The sequence below is a fragment of the Symphalangus syndactylus genome, chromosome 11 (genome assembly GCF_028878055.3).
Source record: "Symphalangus syndactylus isolate Jambi chromosome 11, NHGRI_mSymSyn1-v2.1_pri, whole genome shotgun sequence".
In the NCBI taxonomy this organism is placed as follows: domain Eukaryota; kingdom Metazoa; phylum Chordata; class Mammalia; order Primates; family Hylobatidae; genus Symphalangus; species Symphalangus syndactylus.
In genome coordinates this window covers 37,220,994-37,239,633 of record NC_072433.2, presented here as the reverse complement: position 1 = coordinate 37,239,633, position 18,640 = coordinate 37,220,994, and the positions used below count along the sequence as shown (strand labels likewise).

Sequence of the window (18,640 nt, the reverse complement as noted above, 5' to 3'; positions counted from 1 at the left end):
AGAAATGAAAGGACAAGATTAGAGTGAGATGGGTGAGGTGCCTATGACACAGCATTTCAGGAGGTGCTTACTCTTGGGGTAGTTCAAGTGCCCACTTGCCCTTGTGTGCCCTCACAGAAATCTTGCCTGCGTTCTCCTTTTCTGATGGTCATGGACATACTCATCACCCCTACTAGAAAAGCAAGCTCCTAAGGACTACGGCTCAGCTCTCTGCCTGATTCATTCACCCCATCCAGAGGGCAAGCTCAAAGCTTGGCATGCAGTAGGTCTTAAATATTGTTGCTGAAAGATTGATTAAAGAAGGATAGAAGAAAAAAGAAAGAAAGGAAAAAAATGGCTGGGCAAGGTGGCTCACACGTATAATCCCAACATTTTGAGAGACCAAGGCAGGAGGATCATTTCAGGCCGGGAGTTTAAGACCAGCCTGAGCAACACAGAAAGACCCTGTCTCTACAAAGAGTTTAAAAACAAAATTGGCTGGGCACAGTGGAGCACACATGTAGTTTCAGCTATTCCAGAAGCCAAGGCAGGAGGATCCCCTGAGCTCAGGAGTTTGAGGCTGCAGTGAGCTCTGATTGTGCCACTGCACTCCAGCCTGGGTGACAGAGTGAGACCCTGTCTTTAAAAGAAAGAAAGAAAAGAAAGAAAAAAAAAACAGAGATAGGAGAAAGCAAGCAAAGAAGAAAAGAGCAAAGAAAAGAAAGAAAAGAGGAGGGAAGGAGGAAAGGACGGACGGGGAGACTCCTCACCCTCTCCGAAGCCTGCATCTGGGCTGCCAGCCAACCTGGACCAGTCACTTTGCTGCTGGGGGCAATGAGTGTGGGTAATTGTTGGCTTCAGCCTTATTCATCCTTCTTGGGGGCCGTGTGCAAAGCAGAGGATTTCACTTGCCCAGTGGGTACTGAATTATAGCTGTGGAGCCGAGTCCCATGTAATTAACCAGCAGCCGCAAGCCCCGGAGAGTCTGTGAAGGTTGCCAAGTGCACAGGTGGTTTGGGCCCTGAGCAAGGCAACTCCTAATTAGCCTTGGCCTGGTTTTTACAATCCACAGCGCTGAGACCCACCTCCTGGGAGGCTGGCTACACACTGGCTGTGGAGTTCCTTACCGGGGCTCCCAGAGTGGAATAGGGGCCCAGAAAAGCAGAATTTTGTGTGTATTTGTGCATATATTTGGGTTGGGGAGAGAGGCTTTCTTAGAACTACTCTAAGACAGTAGTTCTTCCATTTATAATCATCTTCCTTTTAAAGATGACACACTGTGTTTAGAGAGGTGATGTGCCTTGTTGAAAGCATTGGGGCTGAACTCCAAATATATGTGACTCCATATCAATTTGCCTTATCCCTCCACTATAAACATGAAACCTTAATATCATCTACCATTCCTTGAACACTTGGTGTGTTAAATGTCAGACCTTTGTTTTCTAAATTCTCACCATAACTTCATGAGTAGACCCACTTATTCCCATTTTGTAGTTGAAGTTCACAGAGACAAGGGGGCATGTTTGAGGTTGTACAGCAAACAGAGAGAGGAGCCAGGATGAAAACCAAATCTGAAGGTCTGCAGCCCATGATCTTCACCGTGCTGTCTCTTGCTAGGGAGTGAAAGGCTGATGAGACACGCACAGTCAGCACGGGGAAGACTGGACCGTGGCTCACTCCCCGGATGTTAATGGTAGATGAAGCTGGGAGGCAGAAACACACACATTGTACCTCAGTTAGATGCCACTGCACTTCTTCACACTGATTAGATGAGCACACTTTTCAAAGTCTGAATAAAGGAAGTATTGGAGGAGGTACTGGGGAAATAGGGACTCTCAGAAATTGCTAGAAGGAGCATAAATTGGCGTAGGATCTTTGGAGATCAGTTGCCCCATACAACCTAGCCGTCCTTCTAGGGAGGAATGAACACTGATCTACGTGACATGAATGGGGCTATTCCTTCCTTGCAGCATTTTTGTAATAGAGGATATCTGGAAGCAAGTTAAATGTCAGTAGGGGGATGGATAAGTAAAATATGGCATATTCATACAACATGATATTCTAATCAGGCATAGATAGATCTCAAAAGCATAGTGATGGGGCCGGGCATGGTGGCTCACGCCTATAATCCCAGCACTTTGTGGGGCTGAGGCGGGCGGATCGCCTGAGGTCAGGCATTCGAGACAAGCCTGGCAAACATGGTGAAACCCTGTCTCTACTAAAAATACAAAAATTAACTGGGTGTGGTGGCTGGAGTCTGTAATCCCAGCTACTTGGGAGGCTGAAATAGGAGAATCGCTCGAACCTGGGAGGTGAAGGTTGCAGCGAGCCGAGATTGCGCCACTGCACTCCAGCCTGGGCAACAGAGAGAGACTCCACCTCAAAAAAACAAAAAACAAAAAAAATCATAATGATGGAAGGAAAAAACAGTTGTGGAACAATATTTATGTTATAGTACCACTTATGTACTTTTTAAAAACCTATAAAGCAATACTGTATATATGTATACACACATATAAGAAAAGAATAAAAACAAGAATGGGGAGAATACACATGAATTTTATCATTGGCTTCCTTTGGAGAGAGAGGGGAGGAGTCTGGGAAGAAATATAAAAGGAACTTCAATATATTACATTCAACAAATTGAGCCCCTGCTTTGTTCCAGGTACTTTTCTGGACACCGAGTATATGGCAGTGAGCAAAACAGACCAAAATCCCTGCGCATGTGAAGCTCACATTTTGGAAAAGGAGTCAGACAATAAACAAGACAAATATGCAAAATATATAGTATGTTTCATGGTGATAAGTACCAAAGAGGAAAAAGAAAGCAAAATGGCATGCACGTAGTGTAGACATTTTAGATAAGGTGGCCAGAGATGACCTCACCTGAAGGAGAGGAAAAATATCTCCAGATCACTCAAGCAGATATCTAGGGGAAGATGTTTTAGAGATGTGCAAAGGCCCTGGAGCTGAGGCACGATTGACAAGTTCAAGTACTGAGCAGGCAGAGAGGCTGGGAAGTGCCAAAGGCGGAGAGGGAACAGGGGCTGACCTGGTGGCCAAGAGCTTTTTTGTTTACTGAGTGAGATGGAAAGCTTCTAATGGATTCTGAGCAGAGCAGTGACACAATGTAACTTTTTTTCTTTTCTTTTTCTTTCCTTTCTTTTTTTTTTTTTTTTTTTTTGGGACAGAGTCTCGCTCTGTTGCCCAGGCTGGAGTGCAGTGGCGGGATCTCAGCTCACCACAACCTCCGCCTCCCAGATTCAAGCAATTCTCCTGCCTCAGCCTCCAGAGTAGCTGGGACTACAGGCACACGGCACCATACCCAGCTAATTTTTGTGTTTTTAGTAGAGACAGGGTTTCACTGTGTTGGCCAGGCTGGTCTCGAACTCCTGACCTTGTGTTCCACCCACCTTGGCCTCCCAAAATGCTGGGATTACAGGCATGAGCCACCATGCCTGGCTGTAACTTTTATTTTAATAGAATCACTCTGAGTGTTGTGTGGCTAATTAGAGGGTTTGGAGAGAGGTAAAAAGGACAGCAAAAAGGGCAGAGGCAGGGGGGCCAGTTAGGAAACAAGTGCTGAGTCTAAGGGGGATGATGGTGGCTGGAATCAGGTGGCAGCCATGGAGACAGACAAGACTGCGGGAGGATCTAGCAGGAGGTAAGCAGTAGCAGGAGCTCAGTTGGGGACAGGAGGAATTTGAGATGCTATTTGACATTTACATGGAGGTGTGGAGTAGCAGCCAGGCTATGAGATTGGAGTTCAGAAGAGAGGCTGGGTTGAAAGCATAAGTTGGGGGCAATCAGCACATAGGTGGTGTTTAGAGCCATTAGCCTGTTAATTTATTTATTTCGTTATTTATTTTTGAGATAGAGCCTTGCTCTGTCACCCAGGCTGAGCTGAAGTGCAGTCGCACAATCGTAGCTCACTGCAGCCTTGAATTCCTGGGCTCAAGCAATTCTCTCACCTCAGCCTCCCAAGTAGCTATGACTACAGTCACATGCCATCACACCTGGCTCTTTTTTTTTTTTTTTTTTTTAGTAGAGACAAGGTCTTGCTATGTTGGCCAGGCTGGTCTCGAACCCCTGAGCTCAAGGGATCCTGCCGCCCTGGCCTCCCCAAGTGCTGGGATTACAGGCATGAGCCACCGTGCTCAGCCCTGTTAAATTTTTATTTCTTATAATTAAAAGAGCTGAAGTAAATAGGGCAGTGTCAACATCTGTTAATTCTGGGTGGTAGATACAGTGGTGTTTGGAATACTCTTCTTTGTACTTTTTAGTATGTTTGAACTTTTTTCTAACAAAAAATTAATTAATAAACAGCTTATAAAGCCACAGAGCCTTTAATGTGCTGAACTATTCTGTTATGAGGGCTTCGCACATAAGGCATGACTGCCAGCAACAAGTTGAGAAGTCAAATTCGAATATCCCCTGTCACCAACCTAAGCTCAGTGGCAGGGCTTGGCCCCGTCTCTCTGGGCTCCTGTTTTCCTATTTGGACAACAAGGGGCTGGCTTCCCACTTATCAGGGTTCTTCTAGTGCTGATGATCTAGGAGTTAAGCTGGTGCCCCATAGGCCACTCTGCCCGCTCTGATTTTACCCCCACGCTCTCCTGCCTAATCCTATATATAAGGCCAGAAATACCCCCAGGAGAGGCCTCTGTAGGTGAAAGGTCAACTTTGCCTCCAAACGAACAGAAACTGCAGCAAAGAGAATCAGAAAGGACAGTGCCGCATGCTCTCTTGATCCTGGGACCCAAAAGTTAAGTTGAGTGTAAAAGCTGGGAGCCCCCAGACTAAAACTCCACAGTATTTATGGCTGATGAATGCATCCTGCTCAGGACTGCAGAACTATGTGGGGATCTATGAGCCTGAAACATACAAATGGGTGGGTGGCCAAACCAAACTACCAATTTGTATTAGACACAGATCGTGATAATCATATTAATGGTAATAATGTTGGTGATAATAATATTGCGCCAGATTTTGAACTCAGTGCTTAATATATATTCTCTCATTTAACCTCCACAACAACAGTGCTGTAGGGTTGTCATTTGCACGAGCTAGATTTTGCAGATCAGGAAACTGAGGCTCAGAGAGGTCAAGTAGCTTGAACTCCTGGGCTCAAGCAATCCTCCCACTTCAGCCTCCCAAGGTGCTGGGATTACAGATATGAGACACCGCATCTGGCCTGGTTTTGATATTATCATTCAGTTGGGGCAACTTCACACTGTGCATCATCCAAGGAAAAAGCGATTCTTGGCCTAGGCAGAGGAGGGAGAGAGATGGCTTCAATAAGGGTGAAGGGAAATCGCTTCCTCTCTCTGGTCTCACTTGGTTAGGCCAGACCCTCTAAACCATTAATTCTTGCTGGAGGGCAGCCCAAGAGGTGGAGGAGGCTGGGCCTGCCACGAGCGATGTGCTGGAACTGGGCTGGGGGTGCAAGCCCGGGAAGATGGATCCAGCTTCAAGACTCTGGGAGCAGCCACACCTGGTCATGGGTCTCCTGGGCTGAGATGCCCTCCCGACCTTCTGAACCATAAACTGCTTTTACTCACCACTGGCTCCCCAGTGCCCAGCACAGTGCCTGGCCCTTGGAGGGTGATGAATGAATACATGTCCCCTACTAGGCTGTGAACTCCTTTAAGGGAGGCACCACTTGGGGATCACTACAGTATTGCCCCCTCCTCCTCTCCCCAGTGCCTGTCACAGTGACCTGCTGATGACCATGGGTCCAAATCCTTTCTCCTCATTAGAAGCTTTCAGCCCAAAATCCATGGTTCCATGAGTCCGACTGAGGCCCAGGTGGTCCTTATGGATGAACGATGGAGACCCCACCAATCTGAGAACTGGGAGGAATGATCTCCACTGGTTATGGCCAGGCCCGTTTTTTGCCTTTCTGAATGGCAACAGCATATTTCAGCAGAGGTCCTCAGTAGAGCCACATGCAGGAGATGCATGCATTTGTCCACTCGTCACTCACTTAGTCATTTGTTCACTTATATATCCACTCTCTCACTCATGCCTTCAGTCATTTGATTACTCATCTGATTAATTCATCCATTCATCCAACATTGTGCAGAATGTTGAACGGGTTTAGAGATGCTTCAGGCACAGGTTTTTTACCTGACAGCTCCCAAATTGGGGCAAGAAAGGTAAGAGCCATAAAGACAAATAATCATACAGCAGCTTAGCAAGTAGTAAATGTCATGAGAAATGTACAGACACATCAGCCAAGGGATACAGAGAGAGAAAGATTTCTCCCAACTAAGAAAGGGAGTGATCAGAGGTGGCTTCCTGGAGGAAGTGTAATCAGCACCAGCTCCAGAATTTCTCCATGGGGATTGGGTGTGGATGGCAGCTTGTCAGGGAAGCTGGTAGCTGCATCCTCTACAGGGTACTTTACAAAAGACTGAAAGATAGGCCCGGCACAGTGGCTTACGCCTGTAATCCCAGCACTTTGGAAGGCCGAGGTGGGCAGATCACTTGAGCTCAGGAGTTCAAGACCAGGCTGGGCAACATGGCAGAACCCCATCTCTAATACACACAAAAAATAGCCAGATGTGGGGACTTGCACTTGTGGTTTCAGCTATTCAGGAGGCTGAGGTAGGAGGAGCCTTTGAACCCAGGAGGTGGAGGTTGCAGTGAGCCGAGATCGTGCCACTGCACTCTAGCCTGGGCAACAGAATGCAACCCCAACTCAAAACAAACAAACAAACTGAAAAGTAGTCAGCTGCCCATACCAAAGAATGGGGTTATAATGGAGAGTGAAAAGGTGGTAAAATCTCCCCCAATTCCCCTCTTGCTGCTTCTGCTTTGTGTGTGGTCTAGAAGGAAAGGTTGCAAGTTCTGGATGGGCACAACTTTCTGATTTTCCACCCTCTCACTCATGGGGAGGGTGCGGCCAGTAGAGGTTCTTGGTGGGAACTTCTAAAGCTCAGGGCCAAGGATAGAGGCCCCTGACTGCCCATAGTAAGGGCTTTTACAGTCAACCAGGGAGATAGGATGAGGCCCCAAGCCGAGGCAGGGGGAGCCCCTGTGAAGGAGGGAACAGAAATTGCAGATAATAGAACGCATAGGACTTATAGGACTTGGAGACAGGGTGGACGTAACTGCCAACCTGAGCTCCATGTGTGCATTTGAGCCTGAGCCTGGTTCCCTGAAACCTTGCCAGGTGGGCAGGTGAGGTGAGTGCAGCCACCTGAACCCGTGGTGAAAAGCCACCCAAATGACTGTACTGCTCGGCCTCTCCTCTGCCCTCCTCCACCTGCTCTTCCCAACTCCCAGCCCAAGGCGTCTGGCTGGGCCGTGTGCAGGGCGTCTGGCCCCAGGGAGAGGTGGGGTGAGCTGCAGACTACACCCACATGACTATAAATGGGGAGCCTCTGGCTGCTGCTCAATCAGCCTCCCTTCCCCAGCAGTAACAGCACTGGAGCCTTTCGGACACCTGGACCATGGACCCCAGGGAATGTGTCTGCATGTCTGGTGAGTAAAGAGGCCCTCCCTGGGGTCTGGGAACCTTGGACCAGCTTCCTACAGGAAGCCTGCAGGTCCCTGATGAAAACTTCTCTTCCCTCCAATTAGGAGCCACCAATGGGGGTCGTCCTTGGAGCCGACAGATGGACTGGCCACCTGTGGGGCAGCTCCCACTCTCTGTTGGCTCCCAGCCTGATGTTCTAGAATCGATATCCTGGCTCAGGGAATGGCTGAGAGGGGGACCTGCAAACTTTGGTCTTTCTAGCGTTGGCCCCTAAGGGCAGCCACCAGGGTGAGGAGAAGAGCTCTGGTCCAGAACCTGGCAACCTGGCTTGGGTCCATTGCTGCCATCCCCTCCCTGGCGCTTATTCTTTCTGGTCCTCAGTTTCCTCATCTGTAGACTGAGGTTCCTTATTCCCAGCCAACTACATCCCAGAGCTGCTATGAAAGTGCTAAAACCATTAAGCGCCTGCAGATGTCAGGGGAGTTGTGGACTCCCCTAACTTATGTGGACTCTTGAGTCTCTGAAACTGCTTAATTCCACAGGAGCATGTTGGCCAGAAGGAGAGAAATCAGGGTTCAAAGCCATCCTGGGCTTTTACAATCATGGAAATGGTATGAAGAAGTCTCACAAGTCTGGGTGCTGTGGCTTACAACTGTAGTCCCAGCACTTTGAGGCTGAGGCAGGAGAATCACTTGAGGCCAGGAGTTCAATACCAGCCTGGGCAACATAGCGAGACTCCACGTCTACAAATTTTTTTTTGAACTTAGCTGGGCATAGTAGTGTGCACCTTAGTCCCAACTACTCAGGAGGCTGAGATGGGAGGATCACTTGAGCCCAGGAGTTCGAGGCTGCAGTGAACTAGGATTGCACCACTGCACTCCAGCCTAGGTAATAGAGCAAGACCCTCTCTCAAAAAAAGGAAAAAAAGAAAAAGAAAGAAAGAAAATGAAGTCTCACAAGACTCCCTTGTCCTTAACAGGACATCTCTGTACCAAAAACTTGCAAAAGAGGCAGAAGCTTCCAGCATTTTGAAACTCAAAATGAAAAATGGGATAATTTTTTTTAAGTGTAGATGATCATTATGATATAAAAACAAGGTGGTGGCTCACATCTGTAATCCTGGCACTTGGGGAGTCCAAGGCAGGATAATCACTTATGCCCAAGGAATTTGAGACCAGCCTGGGCAATATAACAAGGCCCTGTTTCTACAAAAACTTTAAAAAATTAGCCAGGTGTGGTGGTGCATGCCTGTGGTCCCAGCTACTCAGGAAGCTGAGGCAGGAAGATCACTTGAGCCCAGGAGCTTGAGGCTACAGTGAGCTGTGTTCCCACCATGGCACTCCAGCCTGGGTGACAGAGCAAGATCCTGTCAAAAGAAAGGAAGAAAGAACGGCAGGAAAGAAGGAAAGAAACAAGGAGAGAAAGAGAGAAAGGGAGAAAGGGAGAGAGAGAGAGAGAGAAAGAGAAAGGGAGAAAGGGGGAGAGAGAGAGAGAAAGAGAAAAGAGAAAGAAAGGGAGAAAGAGAAAAAGAGAAAGAAAGAAAGAAAGACGAAGGAAGGAAGGAAGGAAGGAAGGAAGGAAGGAAGGAAGGAAGGAAGGAAAGGAAGAAACAAACAAAACAAGGTGTGGCTCTGTGGCTCTTGTTTTGAGTTCACTGACGTTTCTTGACCTTTCTTAAACCATTCACAGTTTTCATCTTGACTTGTGAAGGTGACAAGGGTGTGAAAGGGATTTTTGTTTGTTTGTTTTAAGACAGAGTCTCACTCCATCACCCAGGCTGGAGTGCAGAGGTGCGATCTTGGCTCACTGCAACCTCCATCTCCCAAGTTCAAGAGATTCTCGTGTCTCAGCCTCCCTAGTAGCTGAGATTACAGGTGTGTGCCGCCATGCCTGGCTAATTTTTTTTTTTTTTCTCATAGAGATGGGGTTTCTCCATGTTGGCCAAGCTGATCTCAAACTCCAGGCCTCATGTGATTCACCTGCCTTGGCCTCCCAAAGTGCTGGGATTACAGACGTGAGGCACTGTGCCTAGCCAAGAGGGTGTGAAAGGCTTTGATGGTTCTCAGAGGAACCTTGGGCTTGGAAACGCTGGCCTCGTCTGTTGGTTCTCATTGTACATAAGAATTATTTGGGTTGCTTTTCAAAAATATGGACTCCATTTCCCCACCAAGACTTATTAATCAGAACATCTCAAGGGTTGGTCCCAGGAATCTGCATTTTCACAGTTATCCCAGGCATGATTGATGCAGCCATGCCAGTTCCCATCATGGCCTGTGACTGTGGACTATTGCACGGTCCTAGACACTGGGGTGATGCTCAGCAGCCTTGTCACCCTCTTGTCCAGCCAGTCCCCAAGGACAGCCCAGGAGCCTTGCCACTCTGACAGTCGGCATCATGCCTTATGTTCCCCACTCCATCTCCATCCTCAAGTTTGTGGTGGCTCTGTCCTGTCTTCTAGGAGGAATCTGCATGTGTGGAGACAACTGCAAATGCACAACCTGCAACTGTAAAACGTGTCGGAAGAGTGAGTATGGTGACTTGGGGCACCATGGGCTGGGAGTTAGAAAAATCCAATCCAGGCCAGGTGCGGTGGCTCACATCTGTAATCCCAGCACTTTGGGAGGCCGAGGTGGGTGGATTACCTGAGGTCAGGAGTTCAAGACCAGCCTGGCCAACATGGTGAAACCCCATCTCTACTAAAAATACAATAATTAGCTGGGCATGGTGGTGGGTGTCTGTAATCCCAGCTACTCGGGAGGCTGAGGCAGGAAAATTGCTTGAACCCAGGAGGCAGAGGTTGCAGTGAGCGGAGATCATGCCATTGCACTCCAGCCTTGGTGACAAGAGTGAAACTCAGTCAAAAAAGGAAGGAAGGAAGGAAGGAGGGAGGGAAGGAAGGAAGAGAGAGAAAGAAAGAAAGAAAGAAAGAAAGAAAGAAAGAAAGAAAGAAAGAAAGAAGAAAGAAAGAAAGAAAGAAAGAAAGAAAGAAGAAAGAAAGAAAGAAAGAAAGAAAGAAAGAAAGAAAGAAAGAAAGAAAGAAAGAAAGAAAGAGAAAGAAGAAAGATCCAATCCCCATCCTCAATCCTCCAGCCATGGTGGATTGGGGCTTGTGGGGAGGGGGTCTGGATGCCTTTTACCCACTTGGGAGAGATCTGAAATGAGAACCATGTGGAGACCTATGGCAGAGCTCTCCATGGCTGCAGCCCACCCAGGGATGAGGGAATCCATAGTGTTTGGAGCAGGAAGAGGACTGAGGGGAGGTTCTGTCCTGCCCAGTGGTAACAGGGATAGAGCACTGGCCTGGAGTCATGAGCCCTAGGTTCTAGTCTTGCCTTTGCCACTGTCTCATGACCTTGGCAAACCCTCTCCCTTCTGTGGGCTTCTGATGGACTCTAGATGGTCCCTGGGATCCCTTCCAGTTCTAACATCCCTCAACCTCCTGTCCCAGCATTTTTGCTAATGTGGATTGAAACCTCATACACACACCCCTCTTTTCCTACTTCCTCTAAGTGGTGGGAGGGGCAGTGGTGAGATGGGAGTGTTGACCCACAGCGGACCTGCGCATCTCCTGACTCTTTCAGGCTGCTGTCCCTGCTGCCCCCCGGGCTGTGCCAAATGTGCCCGGGGCTGCATCTGCAAAGGAGGCTCAGACAAGTGCAGCTGCTGCCCATGAAACCCATCCATCGTGCCCACCCCTTCCAAGGAGAGAAACCTGGGAGATGTCTATACAGTGCACGAATCGAGAAGGTGAAATAATTGTACAATAGGTTGTGCTTTTTATATATTTGCCCAAATGTGGTATTGGTCACATTCATGTAAAGTACTTGGGGCAATAAAGTTTTCACTCTTGGTTGTCTGGTGGCTCAGAGCATTGTTTTACCCTAACCCAGCAGGACCAAAAGGGGCTGCTTCTGTTGCAGATCCTGTAACCACCACCCACATGTACCTGTGACAGGTGGCTGCCTACTGCAAGGTCCTACGACTCTGCCTGGGGGCTTTCTCCTCCTGCACAAGCTTGCTTGACCCATGCATAGGGCAGGCCAGGAATACTGAGGAGCTAAAGTCACTGGGAACAGCCCTTAGCCAATGACAAGTGTAGGTCAGTGGGTAAATATCCCAGCATCTTTACCCCTCAAAAGGAACAACTCTGAGACTCATTCTATGCTGTCTCCCAGAAGTCTCTAGAAGCACTGAGCTTCAAAAGCTCACAGCAGTAACCTGCTCATTAATGTAACCTACAGTGGCCTCCTTCCTTGCCTCACCTCCCCAATTCCCCACCATTGCTTTCTGGGATCTCCACCCAAAGAAACTACTTGTACAGGGTCTGCTTTGTGGGTAACCTAATCTTGGCCAGGCTCTCCTGGCATAGCCCAGAATGCCTCATTGTGCAAATGTGGCTGTTTAATGGGCTTGAGCACTGAATCAGTCAGGAATGGAGGCTGTGTGTGTCTAAAGGAAATCTCCAAGGTCAAGACATTGAGGCCATTAGCTGCCCTGGTTTGGTTATTTGGATCAGTCTTTAGGACTGGATGACCTGGAAGGCATGAACCAGGAAGAAGATGCTGGTGGAGGTGCAGAAACAGCATCCTAAGCAGACTCCCTAGGAGATGACTTTTTAGCTAAACTGCTGAGAAAGCTGAAGTCCCTGGAGACTGGCACTGGGGACTGGGGGTGATCCCCAGCTCTCACCCACACCACCATCCTCAACAGAGCTGAAGACAAACCCAAGCTCTGAGATCATTTTCATTCATGCCATCAAGGGCCTGAACTAGGGCCCATCAGAGACCAGAGCGGCCTCCTCCTCCACCAGCCTCTGTCAAGCAACCATCAGATACAGGAGTGGGTGAGAATAGAGCCTTTGCCAAGGTCACAGAGCAGCCCCAGGGTGGGCCGGGCTCAGCTAGCAGGATTTACTGCATGCTTCCTGGAACTGATCACTTTCATAATCCACACTGTCATTATCCCTGTTTGGAACTTAGCTGGGGCTTCCCTAGGAAGGTTTTCAGCCTCTGTCCATGAGTTGTGCCTTAGACACAGAATCATAGTGCAATGGAAACAGCTTGGCCCTGGGAATCACTCTACCCGTCCCTGGCAACATGACCTTGACCAGGTCATTTAACCTTTTGAGGCTCAGTTTCCTCATCTGTGAAATGTGTCTCCTTCACAGAGTTGTAGAGAGAAACTGTAGCATAGAATCTGCACATAGCAGTACCCCATTAACATAGATTTTAGCAGAGCTACAGCCTATCCTAGGCTTCTGATTATTGATCTCTGAAAAGGCCCCTACCAAGCCATTCTCTGTCATTGCAGAGCTCTTAAGCACCTTGAGAAGGACACAAGGCAAGGGATTATACCTTCCAGGGGGCAGAACAGTCCCTTGTGCCTCCAGCAAGCAGGTTGGACACTCACCCTGCAACCTCTGCCTTGGTACCCACTGGGATGCCAACTCATCTCATCCAAATGCCTTTAGAGTCGGTACTTCTGCATGATCTCACTCCCATCACATCCTTGAAAGGGAGATTCAGCCTTCAGAGTCTCATATTAATAATAATAATATTAACAACTAATATTTATTGAGCACTTAATATGTGTTCAACACCTAATAAGTGCCAAGCGTTGTCCTAAGCAGTTTATAAACATCATCTCATGGACTCTGCACTATCAGGACCACCTCAGAGCCAGACAACCAGGGCCCTGCTCTGGGCCCTCTGCTTTAGAGGACCTGGTCTTCCTCCTCCCCACAGGAGAGGAGTCCGAGGATCCCAGGAGATCTGTCCAACTAGAACTCATGCTCATTCCTCCCCTAAGTCCCCCATCTAGCACCATCTAGACAATGCTTTGAGTATCTGGAACCCCAAAGGCTAGTTCTAGGGTCTGCATAGGCCCCCTCTCCCAGCGGTCTATCCTTCCTGAAGGGGCACCATGCCATCAGTCTGTACACTCCTGGGCCCGAAGGATGGCCAAGGGCAGAGGTATTCAGAGACGGAAGGATGTGTGAATAGAGATTGGACACATGAGTTTTTATGTCTACATAGAGTGGAGAAGTCAGGGTGGGAAGAGCAGGGGTTGAACTGCACCTAGGCTTCCATTCTTGCTTTCGCACTAGGCTCTGCAAGTGTTAGGGGCAGGCCTGCACTAACAACCCTGGAAGAGAATCCTGTTAGATAATAGGATCCTGTTAGATCCCCCACTCTGCAGATGAAGATGCTGAGGCTCCAGGAAAGTCAATGGCTGAAAATCACAAGACTTCCAGGGGGCAGAACTGGGAACTGAACTCAGGTCTGCCTGACTCAGAGGCGATGCTCTTATCTATGCGATATGGATGAGGCAGAGAGGAGGCTGCAGGCAATGCTGCCCCAGACCCAGGCACGAAGAGTCTTTGCCTGGGGCCTTGTACTTAAGAGAGCACGTACACCACAAGCACACAAATGTGTTAAAGCAGCGGCCCCCGACCTTTTTGGCACCAGGGACCGGTTTCAGTGGAAGACAACTTTTCCATGGACGGTGGGGCAGGGCGAGATGGTTTTGGGATGAAACTGTAGTTAGATTCTGATAAGGAACGCACAACCTAGATTCCTCTCATGTGCAGTTCACAATAAGGTTCTCATTCCAATGGAATTCCAACGCCACCTCTGATCTGACAGGAGGCAGAGCTCAGGCGGTAACATTCACTTGCCCCGTGGCCTGGTTCCTAACAGGTCACGAAGCAGTACTGCAGCCCGGGGGTTGGGGAAGCCTGAATTAAAGAATACTTGGGGCCCCTGTCACTCAGGATCTTGTATTTGCCGTTACAGTGTGATCAAGTAATCCTGAACATCTTCTCTGGTTACTAACACTGTTCAGGCCCTGGGGAAACACTTCTCCATCTCTTGCTCTATGTCCCCAAAACAAAGAGTGACTATATTTGAATGCCAGCATGGTTTTATAGATTGTCCCAATGCTGATGTCAGAGATAGACACTGTCTTCAAAGTACAGGGAGGATTTAAGTGTAGAAATTAGAAAAAAGACAAATTAACAAACTCATCAAATCCTCCTCAAAAAGCATGAATGCAACAGACCCTCATGTCACACTATCATCTCCCATGAGTGTGACTTGTCCATTTTCTTGCTTTTCTTTGTGTTCCAATTTGTGTTTCCAGAATATTTATGATTTTATGCTAATTGCAGAAGCTGCATGAGGCAACTGAGGAATGTTTTGTAATATTAAGCAATTCATATTATTCATATAAATTCATATTACTCTTAAATTGGTGTAGATAGAGCTATAGCTATAGATAAATATACAGATATACATACTATGGACTAAATGTCTGTGTGCCCCCAAAATTCATATGTTGAAGCCTAAATCCCCAATGTGATGGTATTTGGAGGAGGGGCTTTTAGGAGGTAATTAGGTTGTAAGGCAGGGTCCTCATGAATAGAATCAGTGCCTTTATAAGAAGAGATGGGCCGGGCCCAGTAGCTCATGCCTATAATCTCAGCACTTTGGGAGGCCAAGGCAAGCAGATTGCTTGAGCCCAGGAGTTTGGGACCAGCCTGGGCAACATGGCAAAACCCCATCTCTAAAAAAAAATACAAAAATTAGCCAGGCTTGGTGGCACACACCTGTAGTCTCAGCTACTCAGGAGGCTGGGGTGGAAAGATGGCTTAAGCCCAGGAGGCAGAGGAGGAGGTTGCAGTGAGCTGTGTTTTTGCCACTGCACTCCAGGCTGGGCAATAGAGTGAGACCCTGTCTCAAAAAAAAAAGAGGCATGAAGTGATCTCTCTGTCTCTCTTTTCACTGTATGTGAGGATACAACCAGAAAACAGCCACCTATAAACAAGAAAGTGGGCTCTCACCAGACACTAGATAGGTCTGTGCCTTGATCTTGGATTTCCCAACTTCCAGAACTATGATAAATACATTTCTGTTGCTTAAGCCACCTAGTCTATAGTATTCTGTTATAGCAGCCTGAATTGACTAAGACATACATAAATATGTAAGATATACCTTTATATATGTAGATAGAATTTTTAAATATTTCAACTGGATGAACATCAAGTTCTAGAACAATGAATCATTTTATTTTAATAAAAATATTTAATAGAATTTCATTAAATCCATAAGAAATTAAATAGGCTGGGCATGGTGGCTCAGACCTGTAATCCCAGCAGTTTGGGAGGCCAAGGTGGGCAGATCACCTGAGGTCAGGAGTTCAAGACTAGCCTGGCCAACATGATGAAACCCCATCTCTACTAATAATATAAAAATTAGCTGGGCATGGTGGTGCATGCCTGTAATCCCAGCACGTTGGGGGGCCAAGGTTGGCTCATCACTTGAGATCAGGAGCTCGAGACCAGCCTGGCCAACAGGGTCAAACCCTGTCTCTACAAAAATACAAAGCTTAGCTGGGCATGGTGGCATGTGCCTGTAATCCCAGCTACTTAGGAGGCTGAGGAAGGAAAATCGCTTGAACCTGGAAGGCAGAGGTTGCAGTGAGCCGAGATCTTGCCATTGCACTCCAGTCAGGGTGACAAGAGTGAAACTCCATCTCAAAAAAAAAAAAAAAGGAAGACATTAAGAAAGGAAGGAAGGAGGAAAGAGAGAGAGAAAGAAAGAAAGAAAGAAAAAGAAAGAAAGAAAGAAAAAGAAAAGAAGGAAAGAAAGAGAAAGAAAGAAATTAAAGAATACAGGACATTGAAGCTGGATGGAGAAATGTAGACGATCTTGGCGGCTTTCTTAAGCACGTGCATCTCTGGGATGACCACTTCTGGCTGCCTCATAACAATAGAAAAATAAACCCCTATTTACGGTTTCAGCCACCGTTCAGCTAAAAGCAATCTGATATATTGTATAATCATGAATAAGTCTTCCATGCTCTGTCTGTTAAGTTGTTATGAAATTTGGAATAAAATAAAATTTGAAATAAAATGTCAAATAAAATTTTAAAGCCAGATGTGGTGGCTCATGCCTGTAATCTCAGCACTTTGGGAGGCTAAGGCAAGAGGATCCCTTGAGCCCAGGAGTTTGAGGCTGCAGCGAGCTATGATCATGGCACTGCACTCCAGCCTGACAGAGTAAGAGCCTGTCTCTAAAAAATAATAATAAACAAATAAATCAATCATTTTTACAATATTATGATTACGTAAGTACAGTTTACTGGAGAGCCAAGAATAAATGGATCCACAAAGAAGAATATGTAACTCCGTATCAATAAACGTGGGCCACTTAGATAAAGAAGTTAAGCTCTTTCGGAATTTATCTAGCAGATTTTCTGCTTCTCACCAGAAAACCCATAAAAAAAGAAATAATAATAAAATATACAATAAAATAATAATAAATAATAATATATAATAAATATATAATAAAATATATAATATATAATATTTTATTATATATTATATAATATATATTTTATTATATAATATAATATATAATAAATATACAATAAAATAATAATAATAAATATTTTAATAATAATAAAAGAAAAGAAATAAAAGAATAATATTCTCTTCTGAGACTTGCTCAGAATCAGGTCACATTTTAGTTTGCTTACAATTTGGACTATTATTTCCTTACAGGACTTTTATGTTTTTCCTGGCATTTCAACTGTCTTTTTTCCCCCTTGTATAGGCACATGGGCAGATACGTCTTTTACTCTATCATTAAGATAATTCCATTTTTAATCATGCTATTTGTCGAGTGATCTAATATTCACTGACTTATTTCCGGATCTGCTATACAACTGTCATTCTGGGATGTATTTTCATTGCTCTCCTAGTTTAGAACCATTGCTTCTTGGATTCCCCTATCATTCTCTATCTTGGACTCCTTTTCATTTTGCTGGTGCCTCACCTCACCCCACCAAAACAAAACAAAGCACCCCAAAATCTCCTATAGACTTCTGCACTTCTTGATTTGAGCTGTGGCTTTCTCTACTCCCATTTACCCATAAATGTGATTTAACTCATTCCAGTATTCCAGAAATGGTAAAATCTCTGATATCTTGATGTACTGTCCAAGCCATCTCCCCCAACACAGCTCTTTCATTGGTTTTTCTTTTTCCCTCTTTATCCTTCTTTACTTTCTTTCAGTGTGTATTCAGGAGGAGGAGAGGAAATCTATGTGCCCAGCCTCTCATCTTGAGCCAAAAATCTGAGCCAGGCTTTTCATTGGTATGATTTTGAATCTTTACAATAACTCTGCAGGATAGAGATTATTGTCCATTCCACAGGTGAGGAAAACTGAGACTCAGGGAAGTGAGAGACCTTGTCCCAAGCTCAAGCAGAACTAGCTGGTGGAGAAGCTTGAAGGCCATGAGGGAAGGTGAGATGGAGGGGAAGAAAGGCCACAGGGATAAGTGAGCAGAGCGGCTACCTGTGGCCCTGAGGGATAACACTTGAGCATTAAGAGGAATCACCAAGGAAACAGATTTTAGGTCAAGAAAAAGAAGAGCTCTCTCGTGTCAGAGCAGCCTAGAGCAGGAAAGTGTTGTGTCAGGAGGCTGACACGTCATGGCTTGTGTTCCTGTACTGCCTAAGGGACAATGGCAACCTCAGAAAGGCTGTGACCCACTCTGCACCTGCTCAGGCCATACCTGGACTGAGGTGGAGGCCAGAGGAGGGTGTGGTGAGGAGGGAGGAGGAGCTCAGATCACAGGACAGGAAGGCAAGGTCCTCAGGTGGGCTGTAGGGGGCGCTCCAGGCCCAGAGACGGGGCAGCAGGAATCCTGCGTTTTGAGGGCGGATGTTCTCACTTCACTCTGGCTGCTGTTGGGACCCAAGAGAGTCTAGAAAAGTCCTAGGACCTTCAGACATGGCTGCTGGGAGGACAAATCAGGACAAGCTCTCCAAGGGCTCACCAGGCCATAACAACGTGCAAATCACCCAGATTCACAAGGCGTGGGCTTTTAAAATAATTTGGCAATATGAGTACATCAAAGAACCATAAAAACATTCTTCCTGCTTGACCCCGTCGTTTTACTTCTAGAAACCTATTCTAAGGAGTTCACCACAAATTCAGAAAAGAAGGAAAAAGAAGGCTGGGCACAGTGGCTCACGCCTGTAATCCAGCTCTTTGGGAGGCCAAGGCAGGTGGATCGTTTGAGCCCAGGGAGTTTGAGACCAGCCTGGGCAACAGAGTGAAGCCCCATCTCTACAAAAAATACAAAATTGGCCAGGCATGGTGGCTCATGCCT

At 46.7% G+C, this 18,640-nt stretch overlaps 1 protein-coding gene and 1 non-coding gene across 2 annotated transcripts; both read left to right on the top strand.

Annotated features, from left to right (window-relative positions):
* The first annotated feature begins 7,400 nt into the window (after positions 1–7,400).
* Positions 7,401–11,316, top strand: MT4 (metallothionein 4). Its single transcript, XM_055233146.2, has 3 exons — positions 7,401–7,467; positions 9,921–9,986; positions 11,044–11,316. The coding sequence occupies exons 1-3, from the start codon at positions 7,437–7,439 to the stop codon at positions 11,133–11,135; spliced, it is 189 nt and encodes a 62-aa protein (XP_055089121.1). The 5' UTR covers positions 7,401–7,436; the 3' UTR covers positions 11,136–11,316.
* A 5,362-nt stretch (positions 11,317–16,678) lies between these two features.
* Positions 16,679–16,740, top strand: LOC129457899 (U7 small nuclear RNA). Its single transcript, XR_008649440.1, has one exon. It is a non-coding gene; the product is annotated as a U7 small nuclear RNA (small nuclear RNA).
* Positions 16,741–18,640: the final 1,900 nt, after the last annotated feature.

What these genes read in the sequence shown, in the direction of transcription:
- MT4 (XM_055233146.2), top strand. Translation starts at nt 7,437, where the DNA reads ATGGACCCCAGGGAATGTGTCTGCATGTCTG. An exon ending in GGAATGTGTCTGCATGTCTG is followed by an intron (nt 7,468 to 9,920) that starts GTGAGTAAAGAG and finishes CCTGTCTTCTAG; the next exon opens with GAGGAATCTGCATGTGTGGA. An exon ending in CTGTAAAACGTGTCGGAAGA is followed by an intron (nt 9,987 to 11,043) that starts GTGAGTATGGTG and finishes TGACTCTTTCAG; the next exon opens with GCTGCTGTCCCTGCTGCCCC.